Source organism: Nannospalax galili, unplaced genomic scaffold (assembly GCF_000622305.1).
Source record: "Nannospalax galili isolate Female #2095 unplaced genomic scaffold, S.galili_v1.0 scaffold77, whole genome shotgun sequence".
Classification (NCBI taxonomy): Eukaryota; Metazoa; Chordata; class Mammalia; order Rodentia; family Spalacidae; genus Nannospalax; species Nannospalax galili.
In genome coordinates this window covers 2,462,304-2,481,437 of record NW_008341457.1, presented here as the reverse complement: position 1 = coordinate 2,481,437, position 19,134 = coordinate 2,462,304, and the positions used below count along the sequence as shown (strand labels likewise).

At 50.6% G+C, this 19,134-nt stretch overlaps 1 protein-coding gene and 1 pseudogene across 2 annotated transcripts; both read right to left on the bottom strand.

Annotated features, from left to right (window-relative positions):
* Positions 1–810: 810 nt before the first annotated feature.
* LOC103737281 lies at positions 811–2,665 on the bottom strand (annotated as a pseudogene).
* Positions 2,666–6,209: 3,544 nt separating this feature from the next.
* On the bottom strand, positions 6,210–13,742 carry Slc39a3 (solute carrier family 39 member 3). Of its 2 annotated transcripts, none has more exons than XM_008837086.3 (4): positions 13,595–13,742; positions 12,065–12,183; positions 10,543–10,863; positions 6,210–6,978 (listed from the first exon to the last, which is right to left on the bottom strand). In XM_008837086.3, exons 3-4 carry the CDS (start codon positions 10,750–10,752, stop codon positions 6,232–6,234), a joined length of 957 nt encoding a protein of 318 aa, XP_008835308.1. In that variant the 5' UTR covers positions 10,753–10,863; positions 12,065–12,183; positions 13,595–13,742; the 3' UTR covers positions 6,210–6,231. The 2 variants fall into 2 exon arrangements, with proteins under 2 accessions (XP_008835308.1, XP_008835309.1); XM_008837087.3 differs by having other exon boundaries at positions 12,083–12,183.
* Positions 13,743–19,134: the final 5,392 nt, after the last annotated feature.

Genomic DNA, 19,134 nt, shown 5'->3' with positions numbered 1-19,134 from the left:
CAGTCCAGCTGAATTGGAGAGCTCCAGGCCAAGGTGAGACCCTGCTTCAAAAAAGAAAGTGAGGGCTGGAGAGCCAGCTCAATAGTTAAGAGCACTGGGTGCTCTTACAGAGAACTCAGTTTTGGTTTCCAGCACCCACATGGTGGCTAACAACCATCTATAACTCCAGTTCCAGGAGGATCTGACGCCCTCTTCTGGCCTCCAGGGGCATTGCATGGACATAGTGCATTTACATACCTGCAAGAAAACCACTTATACACATTAAAATAAATAAAACAGCATGGTGGCACACATCATTGATCCCAGCACTCCAGAGGTAGAGGCAGGTGAATCTCTGTGAGGTCCATGCCCGCCTGGTCTACATAGCAGTTCTGGGCCAGCTGGAGCTACAAGGAGACCCTGTCTCAAAAAAAAAAAAAAGTGTGTGAATAAAAAAAATTTTTTTTTTGGTCTTTTGGAGACAGGGTCTCCCTGTAGCCCCAGCTGTCCTGGAACCCACTATGTAGACCAGGCTGGCCTTGAACTCACAGAGATCCACCTGTCTCTGCCTCCCGAGTGCTGGGATTAAAGGCATGCGCCACCACACCTGGCATGAATAAAGATTTTTTAAAAAATACATTATAGCCGGGCATGGTGGTGCACGCCTGTCGTCCCAGCACTTGGGGGACAGAGACAGGCAGATCTCTGTGAGTTCAAGGTTAGCCTGGTCTACATAGCAGTCCTAGGCCAGCTGAAGCTATGGGGAGACCCTGTCTCAAAAAAAAATTGTGAATAAAGATTTTTTTTAATATATTATTTTTATTTTGGGGGGTAAATTGTAATTTTTTTATTGGAAAACAAATATACAACTTGGAATGGATTTGAGGCAAATTGTGCCATAAACAAATTTTCTTTAAGTGGCTAAATAAAGTTTAAAAAGCAAGTAAAAATAAAATGTTTCTGGTACAATACCAGCAGTACAAAAAAACAGTGTAGGAGCACCTGGATAAAACACCCGCTTTGCAATAGTGCAACTTTTTTTTTTTTTGGTCTTTTTGAGACAGGGTCTCCCTGTAGCCCCAGCTGTCCTAGAACTCACTATGTAGACCAGGCTGGCCTCAATGGCCTCAAACTCACAAAAATCCACCTGCCTCTGCCTCTGAAGTGCTGGGATTAAAGGCGTGCACCACCACACCCGGCATCAGTGCAACTTTCAAGTACATATTGTTGACTGTCCATAGTCCATGCAGTTACAACTCCACACTTCAACAACATGCTGACAGTACCTGAAAACTACTTTAAAAAAGGCATAACCCAGATGTTCCCTCATTTGACCAACTCCATCTGAGTTTAGATGTGCAGAAGGGCTTAGACATACCCAGAGTAAGCCACGTGCCACACGCTGTCCTTTGAAGGACAGTGACAGTAGTTAAGGGACGAAAACACGGAGTAGTGAAGTCCTAATTACACACATGCGGTTTTTTTGGCAGTGGGGGAAACTTTTTACAGGTAAGTTACAAAGAAAAGACAAACAATTTCATACAAGATATTTAACACATTCTGTCAATGTCTTCACTTTCCTGTCATCATTTGTACAAACTCTTCCGATGGCCATCACCATCATTATCTGCTTCCCTGATCATCTCATCCACTCTTCACCTGTAACTTCTCTCCAAGGTTTGTCATCACATGGCAAAGCTCTGCTGCACTGATGTGGCCACTGCATCCTTATCAAACCCACGGAATGCTTCTCTCATCTCTTCTTCACTGCCTGTGTCTTTCATTTTTCTTGCCGTCATTGTCAGAAATTCAGGGAAGTCAATTGTGCCATCACCATCTGCATCTACTTCATTAATCATGTCCTGTAACTGCTTCTCTATGGTTCTGCTCAAGAGACCTCATTACAGTTCCCAGTTCCTTTGTTTTTATAGTTCCATCACCACCCTTGTTAAATAGTGAAAAGGCTTCTTTGAATTCTGCAATCTGCTCCTCAGTCAGTTGGTCAGCCATGCTGCAAGGACTACCGGTTTCCAAGATGTTACTGTACAACTGTTCAGCTTGCAGGTATGAGTGTATTGCCTGCATGTATGTAAGTGCACCCGTGTCGTGCAATGCCGCGGAGGTCAGAAGCGGGCTTTGGATTCCCCTGGAACTGGAGTTAAGGACGGTTCATAGCTGCCATGTGGGTGCTGGGAATTGAACCTGGGTCCTCTGCAAGAGCAGTCAGTGCTCTTAACCGCTGAGCCATCTCTCCAGCCCTCTGTGAATAAAGTTTTAATATAAAAGCAGGGGCTGGGCCATGGCCCAATGGGTAAAGTGCTTATAGCTCAGTGGATAGCCCTCTCACCTAGCATGGAGGATGCCTGGGTTCATCCCCAGCAGCACATAAACCAGGCATGATGGTATACACCTGTCATTCCAGCACTGGAGGTGGAGGCAGGAGGATCAGGAGCTCAAGCTTCTTGCCTATATAGGCGAGTTAGAGGCCAGCCTGGGCTACATTTCAAGGGAAAGAAAGAAAGAAGAGCAAGATGGCTCAGTAGATGAAGGTGCTTGGCACCAAGCCTGACAACCTGGGCTCAATCCCCAAAACACACGTTAGAATGAGAGAACTTTCTCCTCCAAGTTGTCCTCTGACCTCCTTTGTGAGTGCTTTGACACAGACACTCCCAACACAGAGACACAGACACAGCTACAGACACAGACACAGACAGACAGACAGACACACACACACACACACACACACACACACACACATTTTGTGGGGGAGGCTGGAGAGCTAACTCTGGTTAAGGGCACTGGCTGCTCTTGCAGAGGACCCAGATTCAGTTCCAAGCCCCCACATAGTGGCTAACAACTATCCCTAACTCCAGTTCCAGGGGAATCCCAACGCCCTCTTCTGTCCTCTGCAGGTACTGCACACATGTGGTGCACTTACATGCATAAACATAAAACCAAACAAGCACTGGACTCTTAAGAGTCCATTTTGCTTGCTAACACCTGCACCCTGCAATCCAGAGTTCCCCTGGGCAACACACCTGCCACCTAGCTCCAGTCCTGGAGAGGCCTGTGCTGTCCCTCCAGCACATATGGGTTTGTTCACCACCACCTGAAGGACATGTGGATACTGGATCTTTCGTCATCATCAATACAAAGCCTCTTCATTGTGTCCAGGCCACTCTGGTCACCAGAAAAGAAGACTGGGCTCTGGGCCCAAGGCCTTTTGCACAATCAGTTTGATGAATTGGAAAATGTGTTTGTGCAGCTGCCTGTGTACATGGAGGCCAGAGATTGGCTTTGGGCATCTTCTTCAGGTGCCTTCTACCTTTTTTTCCTCTTTTTCTTTTTCAAGGCAGTCTCACTATGCAGCCCCAACGTGGCCTAGAACTCGCTATGTAGCCCAAGTTGGCCTCAATCTCTCAGAGATCCACCTGTCTATACCTCCCAAATGCTGAAATTAAAGGCGTGTACCATCATGTCCAGCTTAATTTTGTGTGGGTGTGTGTGGTGGTGTCAGAGGACAACTTGTGAGAATCAGTTCTCGTCTTCCACCATATGGATTTGGGGCTCAAAATCAGATCGTCAGGCTTGGCAGCAAGCCCCTTCCCCCTTGTTGGCCCTGCCCAGTTGGCGGGGGGGCATCCAGTGCTGACATATTAGTGTGTTACTGTCCATCTCTCTCGGTGAATGTGAGCTGCCTTTCCTCAGTTCTAGGATTCACCAGGTGATGCATCCCAGTAGACTCTGACACCTGAGTATATGTGTGACTTTCCAGAGTCCCAGGGTTACTGGCATGGAGTAGGCAGACGCTAGGGACACTGCTCAGCACCCAGCTGGACCTGGGACTCCCCAGAGAACCTGGCCAGGCTGAGCAGCTGCCTAGGGCAGGAAGGGTGGTCAAGGAGGTCTGCATGGAGTACAGGTGGGGCGAGGGGCAGGGACACCGTCTTGCCTACTCACAACTCATGAGATGCAGGAATGGGGGCAGGAGCCTGGCTGTCTCCACCCCACCCACACTAATAATGTCTGTGACAGGAGCACAAACAAGAGACAACAGAAGTTGGCACCCCATTATTAGCAGTGGATCATCCTCAAAGCTGGGCTGAGGGCCCCGCCTTCACCTCCCTCTCTGGGGAACAGGGAGCCCCAACCAGCCTTGTCCCCACTGTGGGTCCCTGCATGGGCCAGTCCGTACTTTGGCCTGAGCCTTGTGAGATGGTGAACAGAGCCTCCCCTCTGATGCTCCCCTAGTGTGACAGACATATGTAGGACACCAGAGCCACAGTCTCCTGACAATCAGAGGACATGGAAAGTGCTTGAGAGGACAGGTTCTCTCATGGTGGCCATGGCTAGTGGGCTGGTGGCTGTGGGCAGTGCCACCCCCCTCATGCAAGCACATGAGCGTACACACATGATCAGATAGGACCAATTGGCCACGTCAGGGAGGGGCCCTGGAGAAGGCTTAGCACCACAGGCCTGTCATATGGGCAAAACGGCCACCCTACCACTTTCCCATCCCAACATGAGCCCCTAGCTCATCACCTGCCCCGAGGGGTGTCCTGCAGGTGAGACGTGAGGTTGGCCACACCCCTTGGCCACAGCAGGCAGGAGGGGTGACCTGGGGCCAAGGGTGGCATAGGGCAGCAAGGTCCCATGGCCATTCCATACCTGGCCAGGCATGGCTGCAGTTTGGGGGCTGGGTAGGTGGGAAGGTGAACAGAAAGGCTGGTGACAAATGTCACAAGGGCCTAGGTCCCCAAATCACTAGGCTGAGACCTCGGATGGAGCCACCCAGACCCCAAAATCTGACTGGAGAGGCCAGTGAGTGGGCACTTGGGGTGGTAAGAACTGGGAGTTCTGGTGGGGAGGACCAGGCCCAGGTGGCAGGCCTGTAGGCTGGCTGGTGTCCACAGGGCTGTGGGGGGGGTGCTGTTGCTTCATACAGTGGGGGATGCATGCTGGAGCTGACTGCACAGAGGACTGCAGCTGTCCTACCCCAGGCCAGCCTTTGTCACCTACAGGCTGGCTCCTCAAAGAGGGACATGGTGACTCCACGTGGGTCTTCTAGATGCCCTGTGGGGGGATGTGGAAGTAAGGAAGGGGTGTTAAAGCAATCATAGGGCACTGTGGCCACATCCCCACACCCACAGGGACAGTTGGACTTGGGACTTGGAAAAGGGTATCCAGAAGGTCCCAACAGAAGTTGCTGGAAAGGAGGTGGCAAGGTCTCGTCCAGCCGTTGGGGTAGGGGCCTACATTTGCCTCAGGTCTGGAGGTGGGGTATCAACCTGGCTTATTTACAATGCTGAGGTGGCCCTGACTTCAGGGGTCTGGGGACAGCACTAGAAGCCCAGCAGTCCCCAAGGCCCTCTCTCCCTGTGCTTTGGGTCCTGTGAGCAGAGCCTTGCAGGAGATACCCTCAGACAAGTCATTTCCAATCCTGCCCCTAGTGACAGGGTCCTGGCAGGATTCTGACATGGGCAGAGTGTTGGGGGGAGTTGGCCCAGCAGATGGGCCTGGACACAGGGCCTTGAGTTGGCAGCAGCCATGCCAGGATGAGTGTCTTCAGTAGAGTCCTTCTTGCACTGTCCCAAGATGCTGGGGTTGCCATGGCGACAGGTAAAATGGCTGCTGGGAGCACTGCTGGGCTGCCTGCTGCCTGCCTCCTGGGTAAGGTTCCCAGAGGGTATGACACCTGCCTCTTATACCCCGCTTCAGGGTCCCAGGAAACCAGGACAGCCCCATGTGGGGACCATGCAAAAGCCAGGAATGGAAGGGGTGCTCTGGAGGGCTCTGGGCTGGTGCAGGACTGCCTGTCCCTGGGAGGTATGGCCTCCAAGCACAGGACAGAAGGCCATTCCACTGACCCCATCTACATGTGAGATTGTTTCAGAAAGTCACGGGGCACCTTGGAACTCCACCCATCCCTGGGGAATCTGGAGACCAGCAGTGGCCAGGGCCTTGGTGGGAGGGACCATAGGACACACTGGGCCCTGGGGCCATGCTGTGCTCTTTGAGGCCAGGATGACTCTACGCACAGGAGCTTGTGTCCCCGTCCCACCTCCTGTGGTACCAGGCCCCACACCCCAGGTGACACAGCCACACAGCTTTGGTACAGAAACTTTTAAGAGGGTTTGAAAGCAGCGTGGCACCCTAAGGTGCAGGGTGATGGTGGGTGGTCTCATGTGGCCATCCAGGATGGCAGGGTCATAGCCTGTGTCCTGCAGGGGCTGTGCTGAGGAGGCGGCCCGCTCACCACTTGAGGAAGACCATGCCAGCCAGAATGGCATAGCCCAGCACCAGGAAGAGGACTTTGAGCAGCTGATCACTCCTCTCCTCCAGCTCCTTGGCTAGAATCTCCAGGAAGGTGACAAACAGGAAAGTGCCACCCGCCAGACCCTGCAGCAGCACTGATGCCACACTGCTGGCCACACTGCGGGCACTCTCAATGCCCAGGCCCAGCCCAATACCCACTGGGATCATGGCGCTCACAGTGACTGCCAGCTTGACTGCATCCCTCAGAGGCACAGCGCTGCGGGCCATGCTGATGCCCAGAGCCACAGCTACGAGCGTTTCGTGGACTGCCACACCCACAAACAGGCTGACTATGCGGTCGCCCTCCTCCTGTAGGCCCAGCGCCAGGCCCTCAAACACAGAGTGGGCAGACAGCGCAAAGACCAGGCTGAGCAGGCGTAGGGGACCCGGGCGCCCCAGCTCCCGCAACCGCAGCCCTGTACCATGGCCATGCGCTGTGGGCTCAGGGTACAGGCCACGGCCACGCATGCCACCCATGCCCACAAATGGGCTCTCGTACTCTGAGTCGCTGCCCGCGTCGGAGCCCGCGTTGAAGGTCTCAAGGTCGATGAAGGATGGCTTCTCCCGGCGGAAGGTGAGGACCAGCTGCTCCAGGAACACGGTGATGAAGAAGCCCAGCAGCATGAGGGTCTCAGCCAGGGGGTAGTCAGTGCTGATGTGGCCGAGGCTCAGCACCTGCTGCAGCTGCAGGGACATGTGGGGGATGAGTTGTCAAGGCGTCAGGCTTCCCTACCCCACCAGGGAGCACTCAGGCTGAGGCAGGAGGATGGCAAGGTGAAGTCCAACCTAGGCTACATGTAGACCTTGTCTCAAAAAGGTGAGCAATATACATCTAATATAAGTGGCAGGATTTGAACATGGCCAGCCTAGGTGCAGAGGGCCAAGGGACAGTGACAAGAGAGAAGAAAATAAGACAACTGACCCTTTCACCACCCAGGTGATGGCCAGGACCTGCAGAATAATGGGAAGAGAACCAAGGCCAAAGTCAGAATACTCTGTAAGATATATATGTTCTCAAGTGGGTTCTAAAAAAAAAGGTGAGCAATAGGCCAGCAGCAGGCAAGTGGCACACAGCTTTAACCCCAGCACTCGGGAGGCAGAGGCAGGCGGATCTTTGTGAGTTCAAGGTCACCCTGGTCTACATAGTGAGTTCCAGGACAGCTGGGGCTACAAGGAGACCCTGTCTCAAAAACAAAAAAAGAAAGAAAAAAAGTTCATTAATACCACAAGTTAAAATAGACAGGGCAGCCAGAGTGTTTCAGAGCCTAGCATGTCAGAGGAGAGGCTCTGGACTCCATCCCCATCATGACAATAAAGTAAATAACTGAAGCTGGGCGTGGTGGCGCACACCTTTGATCCCAGCACTTGGGAGGCAGAGGCAGGAGGATCTTTGTGAGTTCAAGGCCAGCCTGGTCTACATAGTGAGTTCCAGGACAGCTGGGGCTACAAGGAGACCCTGTCTCAAAAAGACAATAATAATAGATAAATAAATACATAAAAATGCCTCTCTCTCTCTCTCTCTGAGACACTGTACAGGCTGGAACTCATTATATAGCTCAGAAACTTTTTTTTTTTAAACAAAATAAAGGAGGGCTGGTGAGATGGCTCAGGGAAAAAAAGTGATTGCTGTCAAGCCTGAGGACCTGAGTTGGAACTCCAGGACCCACATGGTGGAAAGAGAGAATCTGGTCCCACAAGTTGTGCTTTGACCTCCCCTCCACATATGTTCCATAGTGCAGGTACACACACAATAAATAGCTTAAAAATTAAAACAAGGGGCTGGAGAGATGCTCAGTGGTTAATAGCACTAACTGCTCCTGTGAGAACTTGGGTTCAGTTCCCAGCACGCACATGGCAGCTAACAACTGTCTGTAATTCCAGTTCCAGGGCATCCTACACCTTTTTCTGTCCTCCACAGGCACTGCATGACACAGGTGTACTAACACAGATGCAGGCAATACACTCATATACATAAAAATTTTAAAACATTTAAACATTAAAAGGTGGATGACACCTGAGGGACATCACTGAAGACTGTTCTCCATGCATATGTACACACACACACACACACACACACACACACACACACACACACACACCCATCCGGCTTCTGGCCTTCCTCCCAGGTCCTCCTGTGGTCCACCCTGAATGCCATGGTCCACAGAGCTTCCTAGGGACACCTCCATCCCCAGGGGCAATGGCTGCAGTCCATCCACCTGGCCCTCTGAACACACCCACCTGGATGGCAGGTGCTGAGGTGACCCTGTGACCCAGGTGCCTGTGGGACTGAGGATGCCTACTCTAACCTGCCAGTCAGAACCTGCCTGACCTGTGTGGACCATGCCTACCTTGGGAAGGCCTGGGGTCCCTGGCCCATCTTCCCTCTTCTGCCACCTGGTGAAGAAAGGCCCCATTCCAGGCCCCTCCAGGTGCCCTGAGACTTGAGCACCCCATCCCTCTGGGGTATGTGAGGGGCTGCAACTCCTGCCTCATCTCCTGACCCCATGGCCAAGCCTCAGTAGGGCCTTCTGGGCAGCAGCCATCTTGATGGCATGCCAAGGGCACAGGTCAGGTGACAGGCACCAAGTGGCCAGAGACAAGGAAGTTCCACAACCCTAGTCAGGGGTGGATGCTGGGCACCAGGGCCAGACACAAAGAAGTTCCTGGCCAGAGGCACACTGCCGGTTCTGGTTTTTGGGTTGTTTTTTGAAACAGGGTCTCATGTGGCCCAGGATGGCTTGAGCTCACTATGTAGCCAAGGATAACCCTGAACTCCTGATCCTCCTGCCTCAGCCTCCCCAGTGCTGGGGTGACAGCTGTGCATCATCACACTTGGTTATGAGATGCTGGGGATGAATCCACATTTTTTTTTTTTGACTGGGGAGGTGTCCTGGGCCCTGCAGGGTGCTGAGAAGCGTTCCCAGCTTTCATCCACTCCAAGCTGGGCAGTTCACACTGCCACACGTGTGCTGACAGGCCAGGTGCCCCAGAGGGGCAGAACGGTCCCTAGTAATCTCCCACTGTAGAAGGTGTTTCCATGGCGAGGCCACTGGGCAGGCTGAGGGCACATGGACCTGAGTCTTCATGAACCTTGCCTGGGACACTGCAACTCATGGGGACACAGCTGCTCCAGAAATGGACAGTCAGCAGACGGCTCAGCTGCAACATCCAGTGACAAGTGGGCCCCAGGTCTGACAGGCAGCCAGGATGTGAACTGGCCGTTCCTGGTCACACCCCTTGATGGGACCACAGCCCAGGACACATCCTGATGGTTGCCTCATGTGTCCCTGAGATAGAGGACCCCACTAAGCTCTGCCCAAACTCCTAACCCTGCTGTGACCCTGTGAGAGGACACATACATGCCGTGTCACTGGCATTTGTTACACAGCAAGAGCTGACAGATACAGGCAAGGAGGGGCAGCCACAAGCAACTCCAGACATGGTCTGTGTGTTCTGGAATGGGTGTCCAGTGGGTGACTGGGCTGACCCGTCTAGTCTTGACCCTGGTCTAACCCACACCCCATGATTACTAGACAGGGCAGAGGGGAAGCAGCTGACGTGAGGTTACACAGCAGTTTATTTCCTCTTTCCCACTCCACAGCCTCCCTGTTGAAAACCTATCAGAGGGGCTGGGAATGGTTCAGTGGGCAAGTGTTCCCCAGGCCAGTGTGAGGAGCTGGATCCCTAGAATCCACGTAAGAGCTGAGCATGCTGGGATGTGCTTGTAAGCCAGGCACAGGGAGGCAGAGACAGAGGATCCTGGGGCCTGACTAAAAAAGGAACAGGTTTAGTGAGAGACCCTGTCTTGAAACACAAGGTGGGACTGGACAGATGCTCAGCAGTTAAGAGCACTGGTGCTCTTACAGAGGACCCAGGTTCAGTGCCCAGCACCCACATGATGGTTAACAACTGTCAGTAACTGCAGTTCCAGGGGATCCACGCCCTCTTCTGACTCTGGAGGAACTGCACACACACATCACACATATACATACAAAAGACCCACATAAAGATAAATAAAATATTAAAATATTAAAAAAAATAAAGTGGACAGAAACTAAGAAAGACATCATCAGCCTCTGTCCTCTCCACATGCAAGAGCACACTCAGGAGGTGGAGGGTTCCTGAGGGACAGCAGCTGAGGCCACCCTTTGCTTGCACATGCCTGTGTCCTTGTGTACACACACAGAGAAAACCCACCAGCACCACTGGCCCTGAAAGGCAAAAGCCGCATAGCCGGGGAGGCCTCACCTTGTCCCTCACGGCAGGCAGCAGCGCATTGAAACAGGTAGCCAGGAAGACACCACCGCCGAAGCTGTTGCAGAGAGACAGGATCTTCCTGGAGCGGTGTGCCTTCTCGAAGTCAGTCTCCATGACTTTGACGGGCAGCAGGGAGCCCAGCAGCATGAAGAGGAACACGCCTACCATGCACAGCACCTTGGCCACCAGCAGCTTCGACATGGTGTCAGCCTGGGTCACTCGGTCAGTACCACGGGGCCAAAGCACACATGGACCCTACAGGGGCTACCGGACCCAGCTGCATGGCTGGGAGCTCACGGCTCTGTCCGACAGCTGTGAGGATTGGGGCAGCCAAGCCATTAGCTTCATAGTCCATGCCCCCCATCCCACAGAGCCCGCTAATCCTCCCTGACTCATGCAGTCACTGCACATGGTGTCAATTATGTTCAGCTTTCACAGACAGCTATGGAGACACTCTGTAAAGCGCCTGCTGTGCAAGTGTGAGGACCTGAGTTCGAATCCCACGATCCACATAAAATGCCAGCTGTGGTGGTGGTGTGCTCCTGTAATTGTAGCGATGGGAGGGTCCCTGGGGATTGCTGACAAATTAATTAGCCAAATTGGCCACCTCCAGGTTCAGTGAGAGACCCTGCCTCAAAAAATAAGGTGGAAAGGCTGGAGAGACACATCAGCAATTAGGAACACTGGCTGCCTTTGCAGAGGACCCAGGTTCAGGCCCCAGCACCCACATACCAGCTAACAAACATGTAACTCCAGCATCTGACACCATCTTTTGGCTTCTGTGTGTATTGCACTCACATGTGCACAGACACATACATACACATAATTAAAAATAAAATTAGGGGGGCTGCTGAGCTGGCTCAGTGGTTAAGAGCCCAGGCTGCTCTTGCAAAGAAGCTGGGTTTGGTTCCCAGCTCCCACATGGAGGCTAACAACACCTCTAACTCTAGTTCCAGAGGATCAGACACCCTCCCTGGCTTCTGCAGGCATTGCACAACAGGGGTGCACTTACATACATACGGGCAATACATGCTTATACATTTTTTTTTTAAAAAAAGGCTGGGCGTGGTGGTGCCACCTTTAATTCCAGCACTGGGGTGGCAGAGACAGGTGTACTCCTCTAAGTTCAACAAGGCCAGCCTGGGCTACATAATGAGAGAGCCTGTCGCAAAATGAAATAAAGGACAACCTAGCCTCCTCAGATCACAACCTAGGGACCATACTGGTTCAGTGGCTTCCGTGCTGCACTGCAGAAGCACAGAACGTTCCTATCATTGCCAGAATATTCTCAGCGAATTTTAACCTTTACCCACGGGAAGGGTGTGTGTGACAGGTGCTCACCTCCCTCAGCCCACCCCAACTCTCCTGAGATTCAGCATGAGCCCCTCCTTGACCTAGGGCCTTTGCACAGACGGCCCCTCTGCCCACAGCAGCCCAGCTCTGGGCCCTCCCAGCTCCTGCCTCTATCTGCTGGCCCTCAGAATGGTGTCCTCCAGATGAACTCCTGCAGTACCTTATTCTGTGTACCCACCAGGAGGCCTGGTGCAGGACAGGTGTGAGGTGACAGCTAGTTGAGCAGATGCAGCTGTTGTGGAGGCCTTCTCACATGGATCAAGTGGAGGAGACTGTGACCTGCACAAAGACACATCCGCCTTGCGAGAAGACCTGGCTCCTATTGTCTGGGTGGTGCTGACCACCCCCTCTGCTCCCTACACTTCATTAGCCTTTAGGTGTCGTACCACAGATTCCCTGCCCCCACTCCCCACCTTCCTCCTATTCCCAGCATGAGAGGAAAACGTATTTTTTAGGGTATCTCAGCACTCTGGAGGTAGAGATGGGGGACTACCAGGGCAAACTAACAGCCAGACTAGCTAAACTGGAAGCTGGAAAGCTTGGGTTCACATGGAAAGTGGAGGTGCTGGAGAGCTGGCTTGGTGCTTAAGAGCACTGGCTGCTCTTGCAGAGACCTGGGTTCAGTTCCCAGCATCAACATGACAGCTAACAACCATCTGTAACCCCAGTTCCAAAGGATCTGACGCCCTTTTCTGACCTCCACAGGTACTGCACAACAAGGGTGCACTTACATGCAGACATACACTCATTCACATGGAATAAACATAATATTGCAGCTGGGTGTGGTGGCGCACGCCTTTAATCCCAGCACTTGGGAGGCAGAGGCAGGTGGATTTCTGTGAGTTGAAGGCCAGTCACACTCATTCACATGGAATAAACATAATATTGCAGCTGGGTGTGGTGGCGCACGCCTTTAATCCCAGCACTTGGGAGGCAGAGGCAGGTGGATTTCTGTGAGTTCAAGGCCAGTCTGGTCTCCATAGTGAATCCATGCTAGCTGTGACTACTGGGAGACCCTGTCTCAAAAAGATATAAATAAATAATAAATAAATAAATAAATAAATAAATAAATAAATACTAACAATAACAATATTGCTAGGCTTGGTGGCGCATGGTGGCGCATGCCTTTAATCCCAGCACTGGGGAGACAGGCAGGCAGAGTTCTGAGCTCGAGGCCAGCTGGGTTACATAGTGAGAACCTGCCTCAAAATAAATAAATAAATAAAAGATAAATCAATAAATATAGTGAAATAAAATAGAAATAAGTTAAAATGAAATCAAATAAAATTTGAGTTAAATTTCAAAAATTAAAATCAATTTAAAAATGAAACAAAATTTTAAATGAAGTAAAAAAATTAGAAACTACAATAAAGTAAAAATAAATAAATCACTTAACATTGTCCCTCCTCGACCGTGAGAACCAAAGGCAAAGCGAATACAGCAGGCGCCCAATAAATACCTGCTGTGTGTCTGGACCAGAAGGTTCAGGTGGGGTGGGAGTGGCCCGTTGCTCTTTTGGAAGTGGTCAGTTCGGGATGTGGAGGGAACAGACTCATTCATTCATTTAGCATTTATTGAGCGCCTACTGTGTGCCCCGCGCAGCCGCACTGCGAAGCGAGGCCTCCGCAAACCGACAGGCACAGTCCACCGACTCCTGGGCTCCGCCCTGCCGCCCGGGCCCCTCACGTACCTACGCCAGATCCCTCGGCCTCCAGCTGGCGCCACCCGCCGCCGCCGCCCGCCGCCAACCGCCGCGCGGAGCCGACCCCTGCCGCCGCGGACCAAGCCAGCCTCCGGGTTCGGCGCGCCCCTGCTCACGCCCGGCCCATACCCTCTTCTATTGGTCTTCTTGAACGCCACTCAACAAATTCGAGAACGCATTGGCTGTTCAAGATGCCAATCTTTTTGGAGCGCCACTTTTCGGCTCCAGAAAATAGTTTTCCTTTGGCTGAGCGTCAGGTGCAGTTACTAAATAACTCCGATGGGAAACAAGAACTATGAAACAATAATACCGGAAGGGGTTGGCCACCGGCGCTGTCCAGGGGCGCGTGGTGCTGAATGCAGCTGGCATATTGGATAGACGTTTGGAGGGAAGCGACTCTCTACCAGGGAATTGACCTTTCTTGAAGCCCTTCCTGACGGTTTAAGAAGCAGATACATGGGTCCACCAAGTTTCTGTTGATAAGAGGAATAAAGTCAAGCTCAAGAGATCTACTGTGCACCATAGTGACCATGGTTAACAACACGTTTTCTTTGACGTCCACAGGGACCCTTAGATACAAAAACTATGCAATATTTTCTTCGAACCTACAGATGTCATCCATTCGTTGTTCATTTTAAACAAAACAAGATGATTATAACATAAGTTTACAAGACAGTTGCCTTAGTCCATGTGGTATGAGTTGATTTATTTTTAATGGATGAGTAGTAGTCCACTGTATGGGAGCTGTTTGTCTGTTGATAGACACTTGAGTTGTTTCCAGGAAAATACTCTTTCTTTTTCTTTCTTTCTTTTTTTTGTCTTTTTGAGATAGGGTCTCCCTATAGCCCCATCTGGCCTGTAACTATGTAGACCAGGCTGTCCTCCATCTCACATAGATCCGCCTGACTCTGCCTCCTGAGTGCTGAGACTACAGGCATGCACCACCATGCCCAGATTCAAATATCATTTCTAAACTATTACATAAACATAAAAAACATACAGAAAGCCGGGGTTCAATATATATCCTCCCTGTAACTCAGCGAGCCCACTTCTGAATACCTACCCAATAGAAACAGATTTGTTCACAGGAGGACTTGAAGGAACTTCGAATAACAGCATTATTCATAACTGCCTAAGTTCATCAGTTTTCTTCGACTATAACAGACACCCCCAAGGGACTGAATTATAAAGGAAAAAGGGTTTAGCCAAGCATGATAGCACAGGGTTGTCTTCCTACCGCTTGAGAAATTGAAGCAGGAGGATCAAGAGTTGAAAGTCAGGGACTGAAGAGATGGTTCAGTGGTTAAAAACACTGGCTGCTCTTGCAGAGAACCAGGATTTGGGTTCCAGTATCCACATGGTGGCTAACAACCATCTGTGACTCCAGTTTCGGGGATCCAACACCATCTTCTGGGCTCCACAGGTACTGCACGATAGGGCTGCTTTCACATACATGCAGACAGAACACTCATACACATAAAATTTTTAAAAAATAAATTTTGGTCTTTTTGAGACAGGGTCTCCTGTAGCCCCAGCTGGCCTGGAACTCACTATGTAGACCAGGCTGAATTTGAACTCACAGAGATCCTCCTACCTCTGCCTTCCAAGTGTTGGGATTAAAGGCGTGCGCCACCACACCCGGCCATAAATAATTTTTATAAAAGTTAATGGACAGAAACTTCTTATTGTAGAATGAGTTGGATACATGATACCATGTGTCAAAAAAAGGAAAGAAGCAATGAGATGGCTTAATGGGTAAAGACACTTGCTGCATGTAAGCCTGATGACCTGAGTTCAATCCAGGGAACCCTGTAAAGGTGATGTTTTAGGTATTTCACCAGAGAAGACCGCTCAGACAAAGTTTTGCCAAATTAAAGTCATTGTTGACCAGGGCTACCACACAAGTGTGTCAGAATCCAAGTGTGTAGCCCCAAGCCATCTCTAGGGTGAGCTTTTACACAGAGAAACCATAACCAGGGTAAAAAGTTGAAGGTCCCAAGCTTACAGGTGGAGAGCCCCCTTAACAATTTCTATTCTATTAAGTAACAATTACTATTTTGCAGAAGCAAGCCAAGTATAACCTACAGAAGCCATAAATCTGCAGTTAGCAGGTGCACTCTGGGACACACTGACCTGTTTCCAAGACAACTGGGGTCCACTTGACCCCATGTGTTCTCATACCCTGGGCCAACTGCCTGATAATTTCAGAGACTAGAGTCAGCCTAAACTTTAACATGGTGTAGTTATGGTCAAGAAGGTGCCCTATTACAGAGGGAACCAACTCTACAAAGTTGTCCTCTGATGCCAACGCATGCACCTGCACACACAACATACACAACAATAATATAGATTTTTAAAATACATTTTAAAAGATTATTTTTGTCATTTTTAAATTTTATTTGATCGGGTGTGGTGGCACACGCCTTTAGCCCCAGCACTTGGAAGGCTGACAGGGGAATCTCTGTGAGCTCCAGGTCAGCTGGGACTACAGGGAAACTGTCTTAAAAAGAACAAAAAAAATTTTATTTATTTGTAATTTATGTGAATAAGTGTTTTGACTGCATGTATGTATATAAGTTCATTCATGTGTACAATAACTGTATAGGCCAGAAGAGGGTGTCAGATCCCCTGGAATTGGAGTTAAAGATGATTGTTAGCTGACTTGTGGGTACTGGGAACCAAAATCAGGTCCTCTACAAGAGCAGCCAGTGCTCTTAACGCTGAGCAGGCTTTCGAACCTGTTTATTTTTTGAGAGAGGGTCTCATTATGTAGCGCCAGCTGGCCTGGACCTCAGTATATAGATCAGGCTGAGCTTGAATTCATAGAGATTCACCTGCCTCTGCCTCTCAGGTGCTGGGATTAAAGGTGTGTCACCACACCCAGATATCAAAATAAATTTGTGTTAAAGATATAAACTACAGTGTCATCAAACTGAAAATAATCCTAACATGCATTAATATGTGAGTGAATAAAAATATTGTGGTACAATGGAATAGTACACAGCAACTAAAATGACTAGAATAACTCAAAAACACAAGAGACCGTGCTGTGGCTCTACTTCCAGAATATTCTAGGAAAGGCAAGGCTGGGATGACAGAAAACAGATCAGTGTTCTCGTGGTCAGGAGAGGGAATGAACTGTAAAGAGTGCCGGGAACTTATGTTTGTGGGGAACATATATGATTACCAAGCTAAGGTAGCTAATAGCAACCGAGGGCTGATGTCTTCTTACGCCTTTAGCAAGAGCACAAATTGTCTCTATTCTTTGTTTTGCAGGAGGGGAAATTCACCATTGACAGCTCACAACCTGGCTTAATCTAATTTGGGGTCTCTTGGGTGTCGCTATGTGGGTTCGTCTGCAGGCCTCCAGCTCTTCCTGTGACTGGTTTATTTGCTGTAATCCTGTGGTCCACAAGGATGTCCATGGTCCCTTGGCCCACATCATGCACAGGTGGTGCCATCAGTTCACAGATCCCAATCAGGACACTTCATGCCAGTGGGATGTTTTCTCCAACCTTCTGGAAGGAAAACTAGCTCAAAGAGTGGAAGGCTCAAGTCTGGACACAAGTCATTCCTTTTTTTTTTTTTTTAATTTTTAAAAAAATACTTAGCCGGGCGTGGTGGTGCACGCCTTTGATCTCAGCACTCGGGAGGCAGAGGCAGGCGGATCTCTCTGAGTTCAAGGCCAGCCTAGTCTATATAGTGAGTTCCAGGACAGCTGGGGCTACAGGGAGACCCTGCCTCAAAAAAAAAAAAAAAAAAAAATTTGTTATGAGTGTATTGCCTACATGTATATGAGTGCACATGTGTTGTGCAATGCTGTGGTCCGAAGAGGGCTTTGGAATCCCCTGGAACGGGGTTAAGGATGGTTCATAGCCACCATGTGAGTGCTGGGAATTGAACCCAGGTCCTCTGTAAGAACAGTCAGTGCTCTTAACTGCTGAGCCATCTCTCCAGCCCCACAAGAGTCATTTCTAAGCTGCTGGGCAGGTGGACTCCACAGTAGGTGCAGCTGGGTCCATCTCATCTGGATGCTGTGATTGCAGGTACAGGTGCAGCTCCTTAAGGTGGCCTCGGTGCAGGCACGCCCCCTGATGGCCAAGCCAGGAACCGCTTAACTTCTTGACCTGGGGGTTGGGGAGGGAACGACAGCCTGGAACCTATATACCTTTGGTTTTCTTTTTGAGACATGCTCAGTATGTGGCTAAAGGTGGCCTGAAACTATGTAGACCAGGCTGCCTTCAGTCTCACAAAGATCCAGCTACCCCTGCCTCCTGAAACCTGGGACAATTATTTTTTAAGGGTCTCCCATAGCTCAGACTGGCCTCCCAACTTCTTTTAGTTTTGTTTTTGAGACAGGGTCTCCCTGTAGCCCCAACTGGCCTGGAACTCGCTATGTAGACCAGGGTGACCTTGAACTCAAGAGACCCACCTGCCTCTGCCTCTGCTGGGATTAAAGGCATGCACCACCGTGCCCAGCCCTCCCCCCAACTTTCTATATAGCCAAGGATGACCCTAAATTCCAGATTCTCCTACCTCCACCTCCTGAGTGCTGACATGTTAGGTGTGGGTACCACCATGCCTGCCTCTGCCCATGTCCTGAGTGCTGGAACTAAAGGCGTGCGCCACCATGTTCTGCTTTTGTTTTCAAAGTGAGGATATGTGCACAGGTGGGTCAGTCACCAAGGCGGAGCCAGAGAGAAGGCTCAGCAGGTGAAAGGGGCTAACCTAACAACCAGAGGTCAATCCCCGGGTCCTACATACAGGAGAGAACGTCTCCAACACTCATTATTGTGATTCTCCCTGCCGCTGCCCATTACATAACCGGCAAAACAAAAAAAATTGAATTTCTATCCCTGGTTTTTCTGTGGGGCATCCCGGGACTGCAAGGTACCAAGTGGAGTGTGACAGCCACATGTCCCCCGACATAAATGTCCTGGTGGCAGCCATCACTTCTGGTGACCCCCTTGGGTCTGAGGATCCCATTGGCCCCAAGACTCTGCATCCCCTAGTCATCTGTATAAGTCCTAGGACTCTGGACACATGGAAACAGGCTATGAGGGAGGGAGAGGTCAGCCCAAGAGCCAGGATCTGCTGGGAGTCTCCATCTGCCCAAGCAGGGGTGTGTTTAGTGATCTTGTGGGCATGGGTAGAAATCAGTGTTTTTGAGACAGGGTCTCTCTGTAGCCCCAGCTGGCCTGAAACTCACTATGTAGACCAGGCTGGCCTTGAACTCAAGAGATCCACCTGCCTCTCTGCCTTGAGTGCTGGAATCAAATGCATGAGCCAGTACACCCAGCAGAATCAACCTTTTGGTCTGCAGATCTGGTGTCCTGAACTCAGGACAGCTCCTGGTGACACCAGCTGAAACCCAAATGTCCCCAGGGCAGCTGTGTTCCTCTGTCAGCAAAAAGGGCGTGGATAGGCAGCCTGACAACCTGCACCTCAGGCTGGAACCTCATTTTCCATGTGCGCTGGCTGCATCCATGTAAACCTCAACATCACAGCCCAAGCCTGGCTCAAATCCA

Coding starts and splice junctions, on each gene's coding strand:
- Slc39a3 (XM_008837086.3), bottom strand. CDS start 10,752: ATGTCGAAGCTGCTGGTGGCCAAGGTGCTGTGCATGGTAGGCGTGTTC. Junction 6,979..10,542: donor TGCCTGCCGTGAGGGACAAG/GTGAGGCCTCCC, acceptor ATGTCCCTGCAG/CTGCAGCAGGTGCTGAGCCT.